The sequence below is a fragment of the Squalius cephalus genome (genome assembly GCF_949319135.1).
Source record: "Squalius cephalus genome assembly, chromosome: 5".
In the NCBI taxonomy this organism is placed as follows: Eukaryota; Metazoa; Chordata; class Actinopteri; order Cypriniformes; family Leuciscidae; genus Squalius; species Squalius cephalus.
In genome coordinates, this window is record NC_137126.1 from 37,908,465 (window position 1) to 37,929,931 (window position 21,467).

The following is a 21,467-nucleotide window of genomic DNA, read 5'->3' on the forward strand; positions in this document are numbered from 1 at the left end:
GTTTTTCTTCTTTCTCCTTTTTGTTCTTAACAGCTCCCATTCGCTGAGGTGGAGAGTCCCATTCGCTCTACAACCAGCCACCTACACAATACACACAGTGACACACTTGCTGCTGCAGCATTTTAATAGGCTCATTGTTATGTGTTGATTTATAACAAATTTACAGATGTGATTAATGAGAACACAACAGCCAAGTCGACCAACAATGGCAGGCTACAAATAAACAGTGGCATCCTGACATGGGAGCGGGGACAGCTGCACACTAAACAATCTGTAGCTAAAAATAATCTTCCACATTCAGTCACATGTATATTTACATTCACACTGGGGTAACAATGATGTCAGTGAGTTAAAAAGAGTATGAGCTTTATGGATAATGGTTGAGAGAGGACATTTTCTTCCAATCTGGAAGAATATTTCTGTAGTACCCTCTAGGAAAAGAAAGTTATTTAATTATTCTGTAATGCAAAAAAAAAAAAAAAAAGGCAGCGAAGCAGAGGACAGTCATCAACAGCCATGGGCTCATGCCTGTAGGTGTCTGGTGTCTTGTTTACAATTCTATGCCATACATTTCTGTCTAGTGCGAAGTGCCTTCACTGAAGGGATGTTCCATGCCAGTGTACAATGTCATCAGTCAGTCCTCAATGGAGTTTTCCGGTTCTGTCGAACCAGCATTTTAGTTATCTTGTCATTCCTCATTCTGCAAATGTGTCAGAACAGTCTCAGCTTTCTTTGAATAAACTAATTTTTGTAACAAATTTTTGTAACAAAGTTCTTCATTTGTGAGTCAGTTACCAAATTCTTCCTTTATGTTTCTTTGAATGCCAATACTTTTGTTCTTTTGTTGAATATGTTTTTATATTTCATATATATATATATATATATATATATGATACTAAATACACTTACACTGATAGAAAAAGTTGTTTTTACCTTATTTACCCCTAAAAGGTTCAAAATCTGATGCACCTTTTAACGGTTTTAGGGGTTGTCTTTTTAAAGGTACAATTTTTGTTCATTTGTGACAGTGTTCTAAATACTAATATGAGTTTAGAACTTCTAGTTCTATCATGCAATGTACAAAACACAAAATTCAGCAGAAATACATTAGTCTATGTAACAGAGGCCAGCTAAAGAGCTGTGCAGGTAAACCTCACTCTCCATGGCCTCAGGAGGTACACTAGTGACTGACGCTTGAGGCAGCGGTTTTTAACATCCTTGTTAGAGCGTCCGCCTCCCATGCCGGAAACGCTGATTCGAATCCAGCTTGGAGTGGTGCGAGTAGAACCGGGGGGGTTACATTAGTGCCGTGACCTGGATGGGAGTGAGGTTTACCTGCACAGCTCTTTACTGGCCTCCATTACACTCACCCCCTATACCTGTGCTGGTCTCTTCACTTTGTTTCTGAGGGTTTAAAGTTCCATAGTCTTTGGTAAGTTTAATCAAATCTCTGTTGATGGATAACCAGGATGGGATTCGAACTTTCGCTCTTTACTAGCTATGAGGTATAGGGGGTAAGTGTAATGGAGGCCAGCTAGTAAAGAGCTGTGCAGGTAAACCTTGGCCTCTAGAAGAAAGCAAGAGATTGCGTCATTGTAAGCACGCCCGGGTATTTAATGCTGGAAACGCCAGTTCGAATCCTGTCCTGGTTATCCATCAACAGAGATTTGATTAAACTTACCAAAGACTATGGAACTTTAAACCCTCAGAAACAAAGTGAAGAGACCAGCAAAGGCCAACATCAGAAATACTGCCAAGTTTCCAAGTGTGAGGCATCCACTGCCTACGCTGTAAAAATAGTTTTATATAAGTCTCTTTGATACACAAAGAGATACACAATTGTCATTTTAAATAAAGAAGCAAGAAGAAAAACAGCTTAGACAGACAGACAGACAGACAGACAGACAGACATGATTCGAACAGGTTTTCAAAAATGACCGCATTGCAAATGAATGGGAGACGAATTCCATCTAGTGAAAACTTTTGTTGCAGCCAAACAAAATCTTACTGAAAGCTCTTTTATTTATTTTTTAGATAGGCTAAATTTTTTAACACAACTTTTTAGATTTATGGCTTTGATTTTTTTCACAGTTTTAGACTAAAACATGTTTTTTTAAAATAAATATTTCATATAAAAATGAACATAGTACATTTTTCATAACAATAAACGTAAAATTCTGTAACTTTTTTAAGTTCACTTTTTAAAACTTGCAGCAATAACCTGTCAAGTGCCATCTTTGAAAAGAGATCAAACTTAAGTCTGTGCTCTAAAGCATTCAAGATTTACGACAGTTTATGGTCTATGCTCAAAAAGTGAATAAATGGATTATAAATACAGCATAAGTATAATTTAGTACCATAAAATTCCCTAAAAATACAACATATAAATAAAAAATATTTGCTACCTAAAATATAGTACATTATTTTCATTGAAATAAAAATAATAATTTCGTTCATTTTTGACCGACATATGCGAAGAGCACCTTAAGCATAATAATAAACAGACATAAACAAACAAAAATAAAATAAATAGAATAATTACCAGAACATTTCCTGGTAACGTACAGAAACCAAACGTTCAATATTACATTCATATTAAAATAATGTAATTAAAATAAAATGTTAAATTTCAATTTTAAGAAAAACTTTTATAACATATGCATGCACGTGGAGAACGGCGCAGCGCTTCTGTATGGTTGAAGGAAATTTACAAACTATACGGACTAACATCCCGATCCCGCATAGGTTAAATAAGTGTGTACTCTTTCTGAAGGATCACCTAAGATTCAGTATGCTCAAATTAATAAAGAAATAGATGCATTTACTCGCTTATGTTATGTTAGCCTCCAAAAGAGTTCCTAGAAGTAAAATAGGTCCTAGTCCCTGCGGTGCGAACGCGCCGACATCCGGGTACTTTCGCCAATAGTTGTAGGAACAGCCTCAGGTTCCGAAAGCCCTTATGTTATGCAGGCAAGCCGGTCCTGTGTGAGCATGCGCACTACACTGTGTTGTGTAAACGCGGAATCGGCTGTTGTCAAGAAACTGTTTATGTAGTTGAGTTATAAAGTCTTTGGTTAAGTCCTAGCTCATTTTCTAAGCAAAGTGTCCTTGTGTCTACAGAACCCATTTCTCATCAAACCAATCTGATTCCGCTACGTACGTTAGGCATTCAGATATGAGTGACGAGAATGTAAGAGACAGTAAGAAGATGAAAAGAAAAACTGGTCCGGACGATTCAAAGGCGCCTGAGAAGAAGAGACAGAAAATAAAAGACAAAAACGAAGAAAAGAGCAGCGCAGTCAAGAAATCACGCGGTATCTATCTATCTATCTATCTATCTATCTATCTATCTATCTATCTATCTATCTATCTATCTATCTATCTATCTATCTATCTATCTATCGTTATCTAATCACAGTGACAGTAGCGTTTGTGAAACTACTTTGTTACGTTTTCACATCTTCCACGTTAATGAAACAGTTTGCCTCACATTATCTACAAGAATCTATTATTGTTATATTTTTGTTTATTAATAAAAAAAAAATATATATATATATATATATATATAGGCTATATATATACACAGACATGCATACATTACATATATAAAATTGAAATAACAGCTAAATAAAGTCATACTTCTCAGCACAATCTTCCAAAATTATTGTAAGTAATTCAAATTAGAAATTCCCATGTTCAAAAAGGAGTAGGAAGAAGTTCATAACAAACTTTTCAGGTCCTACCTCCTTTCTCTATTTTTATCCTTTAGTTAAATACAAAACAATTTGATGCTTCTCTTATACATACATCTTTACATACACCATATATCTACCTACCTACTGTTCACATAAACCCATGCATTCACATAGATACCGATGCATACATAGCCAAATATACTAAGACGTTTGAAAAAACAAACGTCCTCCCACTTTCAACAGCTTCTCCCCCCCAAATTTCTCATTATGTGTATATATTTGTATGAACTTAAAAAGATTCAACAACTGGGACATAAACGGAACAAATTTCACAAACATTTGAACAGAAATTGAATGATGAGTCCCTGAACACAGAGCAGGGGTCCGTATCAAAAGTAGCAATGAGTCAGTAGGTGGTGTGGCCACCAGCTGCTTTAAGTCCTACATACAGTGCATCTCATCTTCATGGACTGAGAAAGATTTGCCAGCTCTTGCTGTGAGATGCTACCCCACTCTTCCACCGAGGCATTTGATCAGCTGTCCTTCCTGTCTCCCTGTAGCACTGTCTCAGGCGTCTTGCATTACGGACAATGACATTGCAGTTTATTGCTCTGTTCACATCTGCAGTCCTCATGCCCTCCTGCAGCAGGACTATGGCATATTCACACAGGTGATCAGGGACCTTGGGCATCTTTCTCCTGTTGTTTTTCAGAGTCCGGAGAAAGGTCTCTTGGGTGTCCTAAGTTACTGGAACTGTGACATTAAATTTCTTCCGCCTGTAAACTGTTAGTGTTTTAAGGACTGTTCCACAGGTGCATGTGCAAAAATAGTTTATGGTCCATTGATCAAGCATGGAAAAACATTGTTTAAACACTTTCCAATAAAGTTCTGTAAAGCTTATTTGGATTTTACAACATGATTTATAAAATACAGTATCCTGAAAAAAGGGACTTTTTTTTGTCTGTCACGTCATTGCTCATTCAATTTTGCGATTTAATTTTTTTATTGCTTTAAAAATAACTAAAATAATACAGTAAATCATATTTATTGTAGTCTTTTGTTGCTACTACTTAACTTTTATCATTATATTATCTTTGCGGGTTTTTTTAAACGGATTGAAAGCGATGCTATATACATCTCTTCAGTGGGTTGTACCATACCATACCATTATCTTTCCAAGAAATTTTAGTTGACAAAAAACTCCAGACAACGTGAGATGGGGAAAATTATAAGTTATCTAAGAGTTTTATGCAGCTTTTTACTGCAGATGTTAGGGTAATCAGCTAATCATAATGATGAGCAGCACATCATAGTCAGGCGACTTGGAAGTCTAATAGTCCCTCCATTTTTCAGTTAATTAAGTGCATCATCCGGGTATTTAAAGTGAAATTTTTCTTTTAGGAATTTTCAGTGTGAACACACAACTCGCACTATTTATACCACAAAATGGCATAGAATAGTGCATAAGTACGCATGCACCTATTGCCTCGCACTGAAACTTTACCAACTAGCTGTTGGATAGTGTTACTTTGTGCAGTATTTTATCTCATACCTAATATGCATTTTTTTACTGACGATTATTTTCTCATCAAAAACCCTGGTCAGTGAGCATTGGATTGTTTTATAGTCACAAAATAATGCTAAAACAGTGAATAAATTATATTTTGAAAATATACTTTATTGTTTTTTTTATATATGTATATATAGGGTACTTTATATTATGGTATGGGTATTGAATATTGAATACGATATGTTCTTGACAAACTATTTTTATATTTTTCTTTCTCAAAAATTTGCATATTTTTCAGAGATCAAGGCTTTTTTTGGTCAGCAACATTATTTAGTGTGTTTTGTAAACTGTTTTTCTCTGATATTCAGCTCCCGATGGTAAAGCGGACTCTACGAAAACTAAAGTGAAGCTCTCTGGCAAAGACAAGGACAAAGAGAAAAAAAAGAAGGATGAGAAAAACAACTCGGATGATGGCAAAAATACTTCTGAAATAAAGAGAAATGAGAAAGGACAACTTGTGTTTGAAGGTGAAGTTAAGAATGTTTTGTAGTATAGTTTTGTCATGTATTCATTCACTCATTTTTTTTTCACTATCTTTTCATTTCTCTGTTGTTGCAGACTACCCGGAGTTCACACCTAACATGACTCCCAAAGAGGTTTTACAGGCAGGCAGTTTTGGGGGTACCTATTTCAGGCCCATCTACTCCAGTATCACAAGTATGTCTCATAATGATTTAAGTTGGTTTAATTGATTTTCAGATGCATTTATTTTTATTTTTCAGATGGTAGAATAAATGCAGCAAACTACAGGGATAATACAGCTTTGCACAGTGTTTTACAGAAAGATCCTAACTTTAGAATCCTATCTTATCTGTTTGGTAACCATGGCACTTTCAGTTAGAACCTCATTTAGGACAAAAGCTAGTACAGAATGACATTTATGAAGTACTTAATCTTATCTTAAATACTGGTAAGAAAAGGGTATTACAGAAGCATCCCAACAAAAAATCCTAAAAACTGTCTTACGTTTAGAATAACCCCAATGGTGTCCTAACTTCAAAATTAGCCAATTAGCCAAAAAAGCCAACTATAAAAATCACATAACAATAGCCATCTGAGAATGGGGTTAATTTTTTTTATGATATAAGATCAAGAACTGCGATGTTTGATGGTGGAAAGACTTTTTAAACACCCAAATAATGCGCTGCACTTTGACAACAAAACATTATTAATAATTACGTACTCCCACTAAATATAGTAATAAGCTTTACCTTTTCTATCTAGCTTATCCAAACTTCTAATTTTTCAGCACTTAATTAAAAGTAAAAAAAAAAAAAATGTAAATACATTTTTTAATTAAAAAAAATAATTTTTAGAGTTTACTTCTCAGCAGCTGCTTGTGCACTGTTGGTTGCTTGGTAACAGACCTGAGAGCTGATTACCAAACTCGATGGAGCGATTTAAGGTTTCCTAACTTCAGATAAGATGAGATTTTGTAAGATAGGATAAGAATATGCTAAGATTTAAGTTAAGATTTGCTTCTGCGATACAAATTTGTGCAAAATCATAAATTAACTTAACTTAAGACTTAAGATTGTGATTGCAAAACCACTTAAAGGAATAGTTTACTAGTTTACATAATTTACTCACCCTCAAGTTTTTCCAAACTTGTATGAATTTCTTTCTTCTGCTGAACACAGAAGAAGGTATTTTGAAGAATATTGGTAACCAAACAGTTGATTGACTATCATAGTATGGGGGAAAATACACTATGGAAGTCAATGGTGCCCCACAACTGTTTGGTTACTGTTTGGACAACCTTCTTCTGTGTTCAGCAGAACAAATAAACTCATACAGGTTTGGAAAAACTTGAGTGTGAGTAAATTATGACATAGAAATCAATACAGATATTCTGGAAAATGAAAGAGCGCCACAGGACACACAAATCGGATCTACACAGTGTGTTCATGTCAATAATTTTGATCAGATTCCAATCAGACACACAAATAATCGGATTTGGATTGACTTGGAATGGTGGCGAATACTTACAGAAATGTATAATTTATAACTCCAAATGATTTTGACCAATTTGAAGAAATCTGTTTTCACTTGGACGAGATAAAATGTCACGTAGAAATAGATTTATAGATTTACAAATTATTTACTGTGTACTTTCCTCCTAAAAAGTTTGTCACACGTACTTGTGACTAGATTCAGACAAGAAAATACCTTTTTTCCCTCCTTTTTTTACATTTCTGATTGCAAAGCCACTCCACGTGTCCTTTTGGAGGCAGCGAGGTTGGTTATGTACTCAAATGTGTTGCAGTTATTATGCATTCAACTGTAAATGTTGAAGTATTGCCAGATGTTTTTTTTTTCTTTTAACAGAGAAACATTACAAAGATGTTTGGCAGGAGCTTCCCGAAGACTGGTTGGATGGACTAAACATCTCTAAACAGGTGTTATTCTTTACGATTTCATTTTAATAGTTAAAGCTTTTGACAAAATTAACAAAGATTTTATTTTGAGTGTCTGTTGCAGAGAAGAGCTGAATGTACTCCCTTTGTGTGTGTGTGTGTGTGTGTGTGTGTGTGTGTGTGTGTGTGTGTGTGTGTGTGTGTGTGTGTGTGTGTGTGTGTTTTATTCAGTTGACTCATTTTGCCCCAGATCACAGTGGAGCTCTTTGTGATCAGTTCATGGACTATTTTATAATACTGTATTAATACTTCTTTTTATAACTATCATTGAAATCATTTTACTGAACTACTGTTATTTTTTATGCGGTAAGTGCCTTGTGTTGTTTTAAGCTGTATATTAAGTTAACTGGTCATTTGAGTGGTTTTATCCACTTAGATTGAAGCTCAGAGCTATGAGCATGTGGTAAGAGATTGTCACGCAAAAGAGAAAACCATGAAATTTTATTTAGCCTCGCTAAGACCTCGCTTGCACTTAAAATAAAAATGAATGAACAGTTGATAACAGTTAATTACCACACACAGTACTGTAGTTGACAACATCTAGATTGCCACAAGCTAGCAAAAAACATTTATGGTTTTCATAAACAGCATATTCAGCTCCAACTTGGAGATGCTGTTGTATGCATGTATTTAAGATGTAATTGAAACTTTTTGTGGATGTGTTGTGAGTATTTAAGATTGTTAAAATCAGTTTTTTAAACGATCTGGGTTTATTTCAGGTGGCTTCATCCACGTACAGGGAAAACGTGAACACCTATAATGTAAAATGTGGAGGCAGTCTAGAGATGTGGGAAAGCAGTGGGTGGATCGTGACCCAGGATCCATACGGCTGGTTCCAGTGGTACTGCAGGCAAGAGCTGCTGCAACTCACTTTACACTACTGTGTGAATCCAAATACATGCATGTTGGGACCACTGAAAAGGGGTGACCACTATTAGAAGAAGACAGCACTAAAAGCTAATAGTTGTCCTAAAATATATTCTTTACCCGAGCAGTTCCCCTCACCTTTGCTCTGCATAGGAAATATATTAAATCTTAAGATTCAAAGCTTTTATTTATTTATTTTTATCTTACACAATGTTCTGTCTTCCCAACAGGTTTTACCAGGGCAGACGAACAAAGGATGATGCACGGCAGATCAGTCGCTGGGCCAAATGTGCAGGAGTCAAAGGACGGTGGCGGCAAAATCTCATCACAAAAGTGGTCCGGTCCGGTTGTGGTTATGACAACTCCAGTGTTTCCCCTGTGGTCAGACAGACTCTACAGCACTGGGGCTACAAACTCAACCGGGAGGACTATAAGGAAGGAGCAAAGAGAGTTAAACTCAAATAAAATGAACAGACTTTCAAATTGGCCTCATCCGATTTAACACAGTGCAGAATGGTTTGGATTTAGCTGGTTTTATTGCATGGGCATAAATTTACATATCTGATAAAATTATTGTTTAGGTTTTGTTGGACTGAGGGACTTGCTTAGCTGAGTAGACCTGTGGTAATATTACTGCTGTATTTGGTTCCCATTGGACATGGTTTCTGTAAGCGGTTTTGGTAAATAGAAAGATCCGAATTTTTTGGGGATCCAAAGTAAAAGCAGACATTAATCCTTTTCCCCTGTGGCAGTTGTGTTCAGTTTTATACCACATGTGTCCTGGAGGAATTTGAAGAAAGGATCTGTTATCGGATCTAGCCATTTTTAAAATGAATTTATTGTGACAGTAATTTGTTTTTCTAGGTTTATTTTTAATATATGCTGTACATGCTTATGTGATGTTTCTTGAGAGTGTCACATACAAACATATCTTTCCAGTCTGTCATGTGTGAATGCAGTTTATTAAAGGAGCTTTTTTTGTATCTGTTATTTTCTTTTTTTTTTTTGCTGTCTCACTACACATTACATAGTTATGGTTGTAGAAATAGCCAGGTTTATGTGGGTAATTTCTGTTATGCAGTACAATTTTATATCCTCATCATAAATGTATTGATATATTAGATATTAGTTGATGTAATAGATGGATATCATATCTTTTACCACAATATCTAAATTAACTGAACATGATTTCACTACTTGTTATTTGATTCGTCCATTTCTGTCCAATTAGATAACGTTTCAGAAATGTATATGATGATATAAAAAAAGCAAATGGAAGGTTAACAAATATTTAAAAAAAAATGCATTTTTTTCTGAAGCACTGTCAGTTAGTGAATAAAAAATGTGTACATTGGTTCATAAATATTTTTATGAAACCGTCCCTGGTTTTATTGTTTGCGCTTCCTCAACACTGGACGGCGCTAGGCAACTTTCAATCCTGTTTTAAGCTTTTATCAATCCACGCCGCTCACTAACTTGTTTTTCCCCTCGTCATTTCCTATTGTTTAAAAACGACGACAACCAATGAAACATTTGTAACATGTAAGCGTAATTTTCTTGACGTAAAACCAACCAATCGAAAGCGGCAAAGCGTACGCCGGAAAACCCAACGTCAGCCAATGAGCTGTTAGAGCAGTCAGCAAGTTGAGGTGTACGGCGATCCGCCCTTCTCCTCTTTGTGATCAACGCTGCGTGTGTTACTGAAGCGGGTTAAAAACACTTATTGAAGGTATTTAGACACTTATATTTCTCTTATAACCTCTGCATATGATGCATGCTTTTATTCCCTAATAAATGTGTTACTGCACATCAGCTGGAGATGAGCCCGTGCTATTCGTTGCGTTGAGTGTGTGGCCGGCTCAGGCTTCACTTTGAAAACCCATAAACGCTCATTAATAAAGAAACCACATAATAATTAATGTATAGATGCATGCAGTAATTCATACTCATTATTAAAAGTAATCCATTCTTAATTGATGAAAATTGAACTGCGAACAAAGAAGTAATTAGCGAAGAATCAAACAATAATTGAAAACAAAGGCACCAAATTGCACCCGCAAATAGTGAAATCACACCCTTAATGAAAATGTCTATTAAAGAACAGTTATGAATTAAGACATTGGCTATTAAATATACATTAATGAATAGATTGAAGTAACATGAACAATGATAGAAATAAAAGCTCTGTTGTGGTTTCTTTTAAATTATGTAATGTAATCAGATTAACTATTTGTTGCTTTTCATTGTCTCCTGTGTATGTGTCCACATTGTATGCCCAACGTAGATTTTGCCATTAAGCGTTTCACAGAATGATGCTAAAAGAATGATCAAATATATTGCAATATCAGTGAATCCTCTTACATCAGCCAAACAACATCCATCATGGCTTTGTTTACACTTTTGAATGAGTATTATTCTCAGGTTTTGGAAATCATCTTCTTTAAAAGTTTGTATTGATGATTCCTGTGCTTTAAAAGATGCAAGGAAACAGAGGACCACGTTCAGAGCAGCAGAATCACGGCCCACCCCGACAGCAGCCCAACCCCCAACAAGAGCAGCAGAGGAAGTCCTCAGGAGCCGACAGCAATGGACAACACACTGATGCTGGAGAGCAGAGTAGCCCGAGTAAGCAGCAGTTTTACACAACACTGCCACAAAACTTTATCATTCGCACAGATCTTTGGCTTTATATTGAAGTGATTGCTGCTGACTGAACTTTGTCTCCTACAGATGCTGCTTTCACTATAGACCTGCAGAACTTTAGGAAGCCTGGAGAGAAAACCTACACACAGAGGAGTCGGCTGTTCGTGGGGAACCTTCCCACTGGAACCACAGAGGATGATGTGGAAAAGCTCTTCTCCAAGTATGGCAAACCTTCTGAGATCTTCATCAACAAGGACCGAGGCTTTGGCTTCATCAGGCTGGTGAGTTTGACCAGCCATCACCTAGGCAAAAAAGCACTTTAGGCGGTATGACGATATAACTCATGAAGTGTCTGTCGTTAGAGATTTTGCTAAATCAGTTATATCGATATGTATATATATCCATGTAACACAGTACTACTAAAAGTTATTGACACTTTAAAATAAAGAGTGGTTATTAAGTGCAGAAAGCTGCCTCTCAGCATGCAATCCAAAATTCAGTTCTCTTTTATGGCTTATTTTTAAAATGCCCATTGTGTGGAGTATTTATGTAAACCGAACATAAACGGTTGGCTGAAAACCTGATATGTGTCAGTATGTTAGATCTATGCATTAGGTCTTAAAGTGACAGCAGGCTAATAAACCTGCTGCCGTTTTTGTCATTGTTTATCAAACAACAAAAGACAAAGAAAATTGCTCACTGCTCTTGACTGAATATTATTTGTAACTTCAGAAAACAAATTATATTTAACTTATACATACTATGCAGGTTTTATTCTTACTTTTGATTATATAAATACACCTACTGTACCTGAAAGTTTGATTGATTTGCCTTTGTTCTATTTAATTTGTCCTGTTTTTTGTATTTTGCATGTTGGTTCTCATTTTTAATTTACATTTTTTTAAACTATATTGTTATTGTGAAAACTTCTGATTGTGAAATAAGATTTTGGTCGTATCACCCACTCCTAGAGAGTGATTGTTGTTTTTACTTTCAATAAGCCTGACCTGACAAAATTTATTCATGACTAAAACTGCATTTTGCATTGTCAGTCAATTAACCATGTTTGATGTTTTGTGTAGCTAATAAATTGGCTTAAGATCATATTTCTATTATATAATGAGATCATACATTTTCCTGTTTTCAATGACGTATCAGTTCTCAGACAGCAAATAACCAATGCAACATTAACCCTGACTTGCTGCTTTCTCCTCATTAGGAAACGAAGACGCTTGCGGACATAGCAAAAGCAGAACTGGACGACACCGTCTTCCGTGGTCGCCAGATCCGTGTGCGTTTTGCCACCCATGGCGCTGCACTGACGGTCAAGAATCTGCCTCAGTTTGTGTCCAATGAGCTCCTGGAGGAGGCCTTCTCCATGTTCGGTCCAATCGAACGGGCCATTGTCATTGTTGATGACCGTGGCAGGCCAACTGGGAAGGGCATTGTGGAGTTTGCCAACAAACCGTCCGCTAGAAAAGCTCTGGACCGTTGCGGAGATGGAGCCTTTCTTCTCACTGCGTGAGTCTGTGTTTCTGCTGCTTATCGTTAATACTCTGTGTTAATGGTAGTTGGTTTACTTAGTTTGACTTTCTTTCCCAAACTCAGATTCCCCCGGCCTGTTACCGTGGAGCCGATGGATCAGCTTGATGAGGATGAGGGGCTTCCTGAGAGACTTATTAATAAAAACCCAATATTTCACAAGTGAGTTTGTTCGTTGTCTCATATGGGTTGTATTTGTAATTGTTAATGCATCACCAGAGTGTTCACTGCATCATTATCCATGTTTCCTCTGAGCATGGAAGAATTGGAAATATTTAGAATAATGTATTTCAGGCATGGAAAAAGTTATGGAAATTTACAAAGTAATGGAATATTTTATTTTTCTAGATGTTCTCAAAAATTGTGAGTACTACCTTTTAATTATTCAAAAAAAAAAAAATGTTTTGATCTGTATCACGTAAGTATGTAAATGGAAGGTAAGTGTTCAAAAGGGTGTGGGGATTTATGTCTTTATAATTCTACATTCTAATAAAAAAGTGTTCATCAGGAGAACAAAGCGAAAGGGTCTCACCCTGTTATTTTCTTGTGGTGATGACCAGTGGACTGTGCATTATCCAGCTTATTACACAGTTTTAAAAAATAAACTAACATGTCTTTTTCTATATGTCCATTAGAGAGCGTGAGCAGCCGCCCCGGTTCGCCCAGCCAGGTTCGTTTGAGTACGAGTATGCGATGCGCTGGAAGGCCTTAATGGAAATGGAAAAGCAGCAGTTCGACCAGGTTGATCGGAACATCAAAGAGGCTCAAGAGAAGCTGGAGACCGAAATGGAAGCAGCACGTCATGAGCACCAAGTCATGCTGATGAGACAAGGTGAGCACACGCAGATTAACATCTTTTGGAGGTAGTAAACCTTAAAAAAAAGTTATTCGTCTTCAATCATCTTTCAGAACAGGCATTCCCAAACTTTCTGTCAGCCAAAACCATTTGACCTAAAATATTTATTTGAATTACCCTGTGACATTTTAAGTTAATATTTTAATAAAATGAATAACACATTTGCATGTTCATGGTTCTCTGGTGTTGGTTTAATGGTCACATGACATGCAAGTAATCAAATAAAATATGATAGGTTTTTATTTATTTATTTTCTTTGTTTCGTTTATTTTATTTTTATGGTTTGATTTATTATTAGGTTTTCATCATCTGAAAAACATCCTGCATTTCCCTCATGAATCCTCTCAGGTTTGCCAACCCCAGTTTGGTGAACCGTTTTAGAGCTTGACTAAAAATAATTGCTTTCAAAACTTTTTTCCCCCCACTGCATCACTTTTTTAATTTTTTTTATTTGCATGCTTTAATTGATTGTACTTTATGCCGCCCATACATTGTGACTTTCAAAGACATTGGACTGCTTTTCTTTTTGCACTACACTAACTGTTTGTCAAAGCTGGTATCAGTTCCAGTCAGCACGCATTTCACACTACAACAGGTCTAGATATTTAATCTGTTAAATATCTCTCAGTCTCAGACATCGCTGCTTCTCTAAGATTTCTTCTTTGATAATAAAACAAACTCAGTGATTTTGTATTGTCTCTGGTTTTGAGCTTTTGGCACAAACTGTCTGCAAACGGAAAATTAGGGCTAAAATCGTGTAATATGTGGTCGGCATTAGCTGTTATACATTTTGCATATTAAAACTTTTTTTTACTATAAAAAGTGGTCTTCAAATTCAATGCCTTTTAAGCGCTGATACCCATTCAGACAAATGTATTTGGCCATTGTGCCAGGTCTTATCCTGTTTTTGTGTCCCATCATGAGCGTTGTTTTAATCTGAAGTTAAAAATCACACCTTGAGACACTTTGTACTTCATCTTGCAGTTTTTGAAGCCAAGCATGGTCAGGTGACCCTAAAACCAGCCTATGTAAATGGATAGTTATTCAGGCAACCTACAGACAGTCTGTTTTGAGAATGTAGATACGCATATCCCTAGCAATCACAGTCACGTCTCTCTCTCTTCTGCTTCAGATCTCTTGCGCAGACAGGAAGAGTTGAGAAGAATGGAGGAGGCTCATAGCCAGGAGGTGCAGAAACGGAAACAGATGGAGCTGCGTCAGGAGGAGGACCGGCGAAGGAGAGAGGAGGAGCTCCGTGCCCACTCCGAGGAACTGATGAGGAGGCAGCAGGGGCAGGGAGGAAACTTCTCTGAGAAAGTGAGTTTCCTGAGGTTTTTCGCACTCCACAGTAGTAACAATATATTTCAGTAGTCGGTACCAATTTCTGCACCATAACAAAAACTATTGTAACTATATTATATTAGTAGTTTTTTTTAAAAAATCTAAAAATATTAAAATTAGTTAATTATTAGTGTTATTGTTAATTAAGGAAAAAATGCATTCAAATATTAGCATGTAGCCTTGAAATGTTTTAACCTGTTAACCGTTGCCAGTGCGCCCGCGCACTGAAGCGTTTTTTATTTATTTAATTCAAAGTTACTATCAGATTTAATGTTATACCTTGACAAACTATACATAATTAAAAAGATATAATACTCAAGTTTCAGTATTTGACCACTATTGTATTCTGAGAAACTCATAGTGACAGTTATGTCTTAATTTGTGTCAGGAGTTATGAAATGAAAAAATGAGTCGATACCTTTAATATGAATTATGCGCGTCAGCCGCTTTCATTCATAAAAAACTCTGTGCTGTCGTCATGACAGCGATACACAAAACAACGTCCTTCAGGGCTTTAGCTCAAAAATGTGCAGATTTGGAGAAATATTGATAGATTCTCATAGATTTACATCATATTTCTATAGACAGGAATAATATTTATTGAATTTATACCCAAATGCGTCGATGTAATCTTTATGAGCGTTTGGTACTCTGATACTGTGTTTTCAATTCATACCACTAGCCTGAGGGCGCTATATGCACAATAATAGTCCATATATAGAACATGAAGAAGAGCCATGATCATGTGACATTCCAGGACGTCACTGATACACACAAAGCTAACAAGAGATCGCGCTGTTCATGCAGATACAGACGTTTTGAAGACAATAAACATGTTTGCAATGATATTTGAGTTACCTGTGTTTTTCAAGCCATGCCAGGTATTTTCATAATAATAGATTATATTTATAATGTAATGCTAATCTATATAGACTATCATTGTGCAGAACACCATACAATAGTATATTTTCTGTCTGATTTTTTTATCTGAAGCCAAATTAGATCACATAAGATTATTTAAAACACTCGTCTTGCATTATAAAATAAGTTTGGAGCACAAACATGGTTTTAATCTCATAAATTGTCGTGTATTGATGGTGTGCTAGGCTAACATGCTAGCTAGCCCTAGGTGCACCTGCCACGTCTAGCAGTTATACTTTTATGATTTTTTGAATGCTTACTGAATTGTTTCTTTATTCAAGAAATGCATTTGATACAGTTTAAAATGTTAGGTGAACTTTGAGAAAAGAAATTAGGGACTGAAACCCTATGAATAGCCTGTGAATAGCCAGTCGTTAGTAACTATAATGCAGACAAAAGAAATGCATATTTAGAGCCATAACCAGGCTGGAGAGGTGTGAATGTGTGCAGGGGGAGACTGAGACTGAATGGGGCTCGTTTGCACCACAAAACAATAGAGACAATATACTGGATAGATGGTTAGAAGATGGCAATAAACATCAGTAGCATGTTAGCGTCAAATCAAAATAGTCACATGACATGGTCTTGTAAAACATTTAACTAAATACAGAGTTTTGGACTTATTATCTTCAGATTTTAAACAAAATGTTTAGACATGTGGCTTTAGCTGTAGTGCATTTCTAGATTGCTCCAGTGCCAACTTCAATTTTATTTTCATGAGGATGTTTCATAAAAAATAATTTCTAATAACTTTACAAAACTTTGAAGCTATTTATAACAATTTTTGTCATTACGACAATAATTAATTCTACATTTACAATAAACTGCCAGGTGTCAGCTTTCAAATGAGATCATACTTGTGCTTTTAGTACAAAGGGTTCATGAACTGCATCTGTTTCAGTTTGGGTATGTCATTTCTGGGGATTTTTCAAAAGTGGGGTTGCAGCTTAACAGGTTAAAGGGTTAGTTCACTAAAAATGAAAATTGTCATTTACTTACCCAGAAGATGAAGACCAGATCTAGTTTTATAATTATCTAAGATCAAATTTAAAAACCTGTTTTAATCATTTTTTTTTATCTCTTCCTCGTCATGAGTATAGCCGGGGTAGCTGACATGGCGTTTAACTATAAACAAACAAAAGCCGCTTTCCGACCAAGTAGTTCTAGGAACTTAGTTCTAGGAACTGTCCACTTCTAAACAGTTCTAAGAACTACTCTCCCCCAAACTCGGGTTTGCTGTTTGCGTTCGCACTGGCCAAGTGGCCATAGGAACTGGTAGGAGGGGTAAGGGAGTGACGCAAGCACGCTGACTTTTATTTTGAAGGCGCGACGGACCTTTATTTTGGCGGCGCTGAGAACGCCAGAGCAAACAATGCTCGCATTCTCTGTGTTTATTAGTTAGCGATCTGTCTAACAGTAGCCTACTGTTTAATATCATATTAGATAGAACTGTTATAGAAAGTAGACAGTATATGAAAAAAGGTTATTAGCCTACATAATCATGTTTGGATTGGTCCCCTCAAAGTTGCGTTGGATTTTCTCTTCAGCATTTAAGGTTTAGAGACCCATCTATCACTGTTTTCCATGTTTGTATAGTTAGTTTATGGAGTAAATATATAGGCTACAATGTGTTTACATATAGCTGTTTTAAAAATGGCGGGTGCTGGTGTTCCGCGAGCGTTCGGTCAATCAGCGTACACTAACGTCACGGATAGTTCCTATAGCGCTGGTTTAGACCCTACTCTGAAGTAGGACCTAAATTAGTTCCTACAAATGGAGTTCCTAGAACTAAAATCGTTCCTAGTTCCTGCGGTGCGAACACGCCGACATCCGGGTACTATAGCCAATAGTTCTAGGAACTGTGAAAAGGTTCCTCCGGTCGGAAAGCGGCTAAACTCACCCTCATGTCGATTCAAACCCGTAAGACTCGTTCATCTTCGGAACACAAATGAAGATCTTTTTAATGAAATCTTAGAGCTTTCTGTCCCTCCATTGGCAGTCTATGCAACTGCCACTTTCCAGAAAGGTAGAAAAGAATTAAAGCAATCCATGTTACTCCAGTGATTTAACATAAATATTATGAAGCAACGCGAGAGCTTTGTTTGCGCAAAAGAAAATATTTACCACTTTATTTAGAAAATATGAATCTCCAATGCGCGCAATTTGACGTGAATGCACATTGGAAATTAATATTTTGTACATAAAGTGGTAAATTATGTTGTTGTTTTTTTGGGCGCAATCAAAGCACTCGCGTCACTTAAAAAAATTAAGGTTAAATCACTTGAGTCACATGGATTACTTTAATGATGTCTTTACTACCTTACTGGGGCTTGAAAGTGGTAGTTGCGTAGACTTTCAATGGAGACAGAAATCTCTCCGATTTCATCAAAAAGACCTTTATTTGTATTCTGAAGATGAACGAAAGTCTTACCCCCAATTTCCACCGGCTGCGTTACGGCTCCGGCACGGCGGCGGAGTCAATAGGTTTCCATTAAAGTCAATGAGTGTATTTCCACTGAATGCGGTACAGCTGCGTTCCGACTCCGGCGATCCGCAGCCTTCCGGAGCAGATACGCAGAGCTTCTATTTTTGCCGGATGCCGGAGAGCTCCGCAGCACTACAGGGCAGAGTGCGCAGGACAGGAAGTCGAGCAAAAAACAGAACAAACCAAAACAAAATAAAAGATCCGGTTAATTTTCAAAATAAAATACACCGTGATCATGGCGGATCATATTTCCCTACACTACACCTTGAAAACGTCATAATATGCCATTCGTCATAACGTTCTGTTTATAGAAACTACATATCGCGCGATCATATGTGAATTAGCGAGATCTCGTGGGTCCTCGTGACTTCAGCTGTCAGTCATGGCCGCAGCCGTTCCGCAACAACTCCGGACCTGGTGGGTATTGACGGACGACGGAACACGGAGCTGTCACGCAGCGGAGCCGTTCCGCAGCCGTTACGCATCTGGTGGAAATTGGGGGTTATGGGTTTGGAACAACATGAGGATGAGTAAATGATGACAATTTTCATTTTTGGGTAAACTATCCCTTTAAATAAAAAGATCAAATGAAAGAATCTCTTATTGACATGTTTATAGTTTGGTTGTAATGAAACGTTTTGCGAGTGTGCTGAACAGAACACCTCTGATTGGCCATTGTGTTCACATGCTCAACAAACATATCTATGATTGGCCACAATTCTCAACACTGTAAGAAAAAACATTGGACGCTCTACACAGAGCACAAAATTGAATGGGAGTGTTTAAAGAAACCACCTAACATGTACGGGATTGATCTGGTATTCGGAACTACCAGTACTATAGAAAGGCTGGATTTGTTACGTTTAACATTAAAGTATCGACTTTGTACCGAAGTACCGGTACTTTTGACAACTCTATGCCACAGTTTGTCTGCATTTTAAATTCATGAACTGTATGTTTGCTGTTTCAGAGAGATCCAGACATGAGGATGCAAATGGGAGGTAAAAAATAGTCACTCTACACGCATACAAAAAAAACATCTTGGAGTGTCATAGCAAGGGCTTAAAGATCCTGTTCTGTTCTTTCACCCTACTTTAGACTTGGAGAAATTGTGTGGTTAATCCTTCCATGATTTGTCTTATTCATTTTTGTTATATGAACTATTGATAGATTCTCACTTTTTGTCAATATTTTTAATTTATTACCCATGTGAGCCTAACATTTCTCTTCCTCTCTTGGGCTGAAAGGTCAGGGAATGGCTATAAACAGGAGCCCGATGGGTGGAAATCCCACAGCAGCAGGAGCTGCCGGCATGGCTTCCAGTGAGGTACTACAGATCTCTCTACACACACACTGACAACTTTCAGGGCAGCATGCAAAGAGTACAGTGTTGTAAGCTACTTTCTCTCTCTCTCTTTCAGCAGGGGTCTGCTGGGAATCCAGGTGGTCTTCCTCTTCCTTTCCCTCGTTCTGGACCTATGGACTTTGGGCCCAACAAACGCCGCAGATTCTGAGAACACCAACCAAATGTCTTTCCTTTTTGTTTTGTTTTTTTACACACTGTAAAATATTTTTAAGTGCAGATTGTGGTTTTGTAGAGCCTGGGTATGCATTTCACTTTCACAAATGAGTTTGTGTAGGCAAATGTTTTAAACAGGTAAAAGTATAAGTTTTAAGTTGCTCTGTATGATCTCCCATCCCCGGCAGGAGCCTTAAGGGATGTTTCCAGAAACTGATTGAGCCCAGTTCTGGGGTAAAAGACCTTTATGCTTATGATTTCTTACTGAAGAGTCTTCATCTAGGAACGAGGGTTTATCTGTGCATGGAAACAACTCCAGGGTGGACATTCAGCTTTGTATAGCCCTATTTTCTTCTTTTTTATTAATTCCTTTTCTAAAGTAGAGATTAGCCTTTATCCGTCTTGTCCTCTGCAACGCTTGCCTTTCTAGTCAACTTTAAATAAATTCACAACTACATGTTACATAAATTCCAGTGTTACTGGCAGCATTCTTGGATTTTAATTTGTCTTTGTACATGAGAGATGTTTCAAGGAAGAAATTGTAGTTTCAAAACAGATGTCCCAAAAACACTCGTTTTGCATTTGCTACTACCAAGATTTAGAGGACGGGTTGCTGTGGGACCCTGAATACAGTTTATGAATGTCACCTGACTTTCACTGGACTTTTCATAGAACAGCTATCATTGGACTCGCTACTTAAGTATTTGTCGGGTAGTGGCATAGTATTGCAAAAAATCACAAAAGCGCTTGATTTAAAATTTAAAATTTTTTTATCTTTACTATTCATTAGATGCCACAAACAAATGGTTTACTTTCATTAAAAGAGCATTTTTTAATGTTTATCATTTTTGGGGCATTTCTCTTTTATCACACAACATTTCTAGTTGTTAAAAATTTGAAGCTTTTGGATATTGTTCTGGATTTTAGAGGGTTTTGTTCTATCACCGAAAAGTATGCAAAAGCACTATAAAAGTAGTCCAGCTTTGTTCTCTATACAGTAGTGGCCAAAAGTGATGTCTGGAGGTGATTGGTTTGGGAATTTGTTTTTAATTACCCTAAAAGTTTTATTAAACCATCAAACTATGAGGAAACTATTGTATATTTTTAAATATGAGGGAAGGTTACCAAAAAAAGGGGGTAAACTACAGCAGCAGGTTTCATTTTATGCAACAACAAAGAAATGCTTAGAAAAACAAAGCTCACAGGAAAAGGCATACATTGACTGCAACATAAGTTTTTAAAGGTTATAAAGTTTATAAGATCACCCAAAAATGAAAATCATTTACACATTGACAGCTACGCAAATTGTGACATGAATCATGAACAGACATGAACCCTTTATACGCTGAACAGACTTAATTTAGGCTTTTATTCACATATAAACATTCAAGGCACACATCAGTTAGCTATAAGCATGTTCGCTTGACGTGCTAGAACCAATGAGGTTCATTCTCGTGTGTGACAGCACGTTTGTTTTATGATCTCTTTATGAACTTTGTGAAGCATCAAAGTGGTAGTTGTGTAGCTGCCAATGGAGGGACACAAATTGTTCAGATTTTATTCAAAATATATTTATTTTTGTTCCGAAGATGGACAAAAGTCTTATTGGTT

At 36.8% G+C, this 21,467-nt stretch overlaps 2 protein-coding genes across 4 annotated transcripts; both read left to right on the forward strand.

Moving 5' to 3' along the window:
• Nucleotides 1-2,985: 2,985 nt before the first annotated feature.
• LOC307158174 (uncharacterized protein) lies at nucleotides 2,986-9,532 on the forward strand. 3 transcript variants are annotated; one of them, XM_079870514.1, is made up of 6 exons: nucleotides 2,986-3,314; nucleotides 5,574-5,732; nucleotides 5,824-5,922; nucleotides 7,594-7,664; nucleotides 8,402-8,532; nucleotides 8,780-9,532. In XM_079870514.1, exons 1-6 carry the CDS (start codon nucleotides 3,176-3,178, stop codon nucleotides 9,012-9,014), a joined length of 834 nt encoding a protein of 277 aa, XP_079726640.1. In that variant the 5' UTR covers nucleotides 2,986-3,175; the 3' UTR covers nucleotides 9,015-9,532. The 3 variants fall into 3 exon arrangements, with proteins under 3 accessions (XP_079726640.1, XP_079726641.1, XP_079726642.1); XM_079870515.1 differs by having other exon boundaries at nucleotides 3,068-3,314; nucleotides 5,589-5,732; XM_079870516.1 differs by lacking the exon at nucleotides 5,574-5,732 and having other exon boundaries at nucleotides 3,068-3,314.
• A 638-nt stretch (nucleotides 9,533-10,170) lies between these two features.
• nono (non-POU domain containing, octamer-binding) lies at nucleotides 10,171-20,081 on the forward strand. Its single transcript, XM_079870505.1, has 10 exons — nucleotides 10,171-10,278; nucleotides 11,027-11,174; nucleotides 11,280-11,473; nucleotides 12,412-12,713; nucleotides 12,801-12,896; nucleotides 13,370-13,566; nucleotides 14,723-14,907; nucleotides 19,308-19,338; nucleotides 19,585-19,664; nucleotides 19,759-20,081. The coding sequence occupies exons 2-10, from the start codon at nucleotides 11,027-11,029 to the stop codon at nucleotides 19,849-19,851; spliced, it is 1,326 nt and encodes a 441-aa protein (XP_079726631.1). The 5' UTR covers nucleotides 10,171-10,278; the 3' UTR covers nucleotides 19,852-20,081.
• Nucleotides 20,082-21,467: the final 1,386 nt, after the last annotated feature.

Coding starts and splice junctions, on each gene's coding strand:
- LOC307158174 (XM_079870514.1), top strand. CDS start 3,176: ATGAGTGACGAGAATGTAAGAGACAGTAAGAAGATGAAAAGAAAAACT. Junction 3,315..5,573: donor CGCAGTCAAGAAATCACGCG/GTATCTATCTAT, acceptor TCTGATATTCAG/CTCCCGATGGTAAAGCGGAC. Junction 8,533..8,779: donor TGGTTCCAGTGGTACTGCAG/GCAAGAGCTGCT, acceptor TCTTCCCAACAG/GTTTTACCAGGGCAGACGAA.
- nono (XM_079870505.1), top strand. CDS start 11,027: ATGCAAGGAAACAGAGGACCACGTTCAGAGCAGCAGAATCACGGCCCA. Junction 12,897..13,369: donor AAAAACCCAATATTTCACAA/GTGAGTTTGTTC, acceptor TATGTCCATTAG/AGAGCGTGAGCAGCCGCCCC. Junction 19,665..19,758: donor CCGGCATGGCTTCCAGTGAG/GTACTACAGATC, acceptor TCTCTCTTTCAG/CAGGGGTCTGCTGGGAATCC.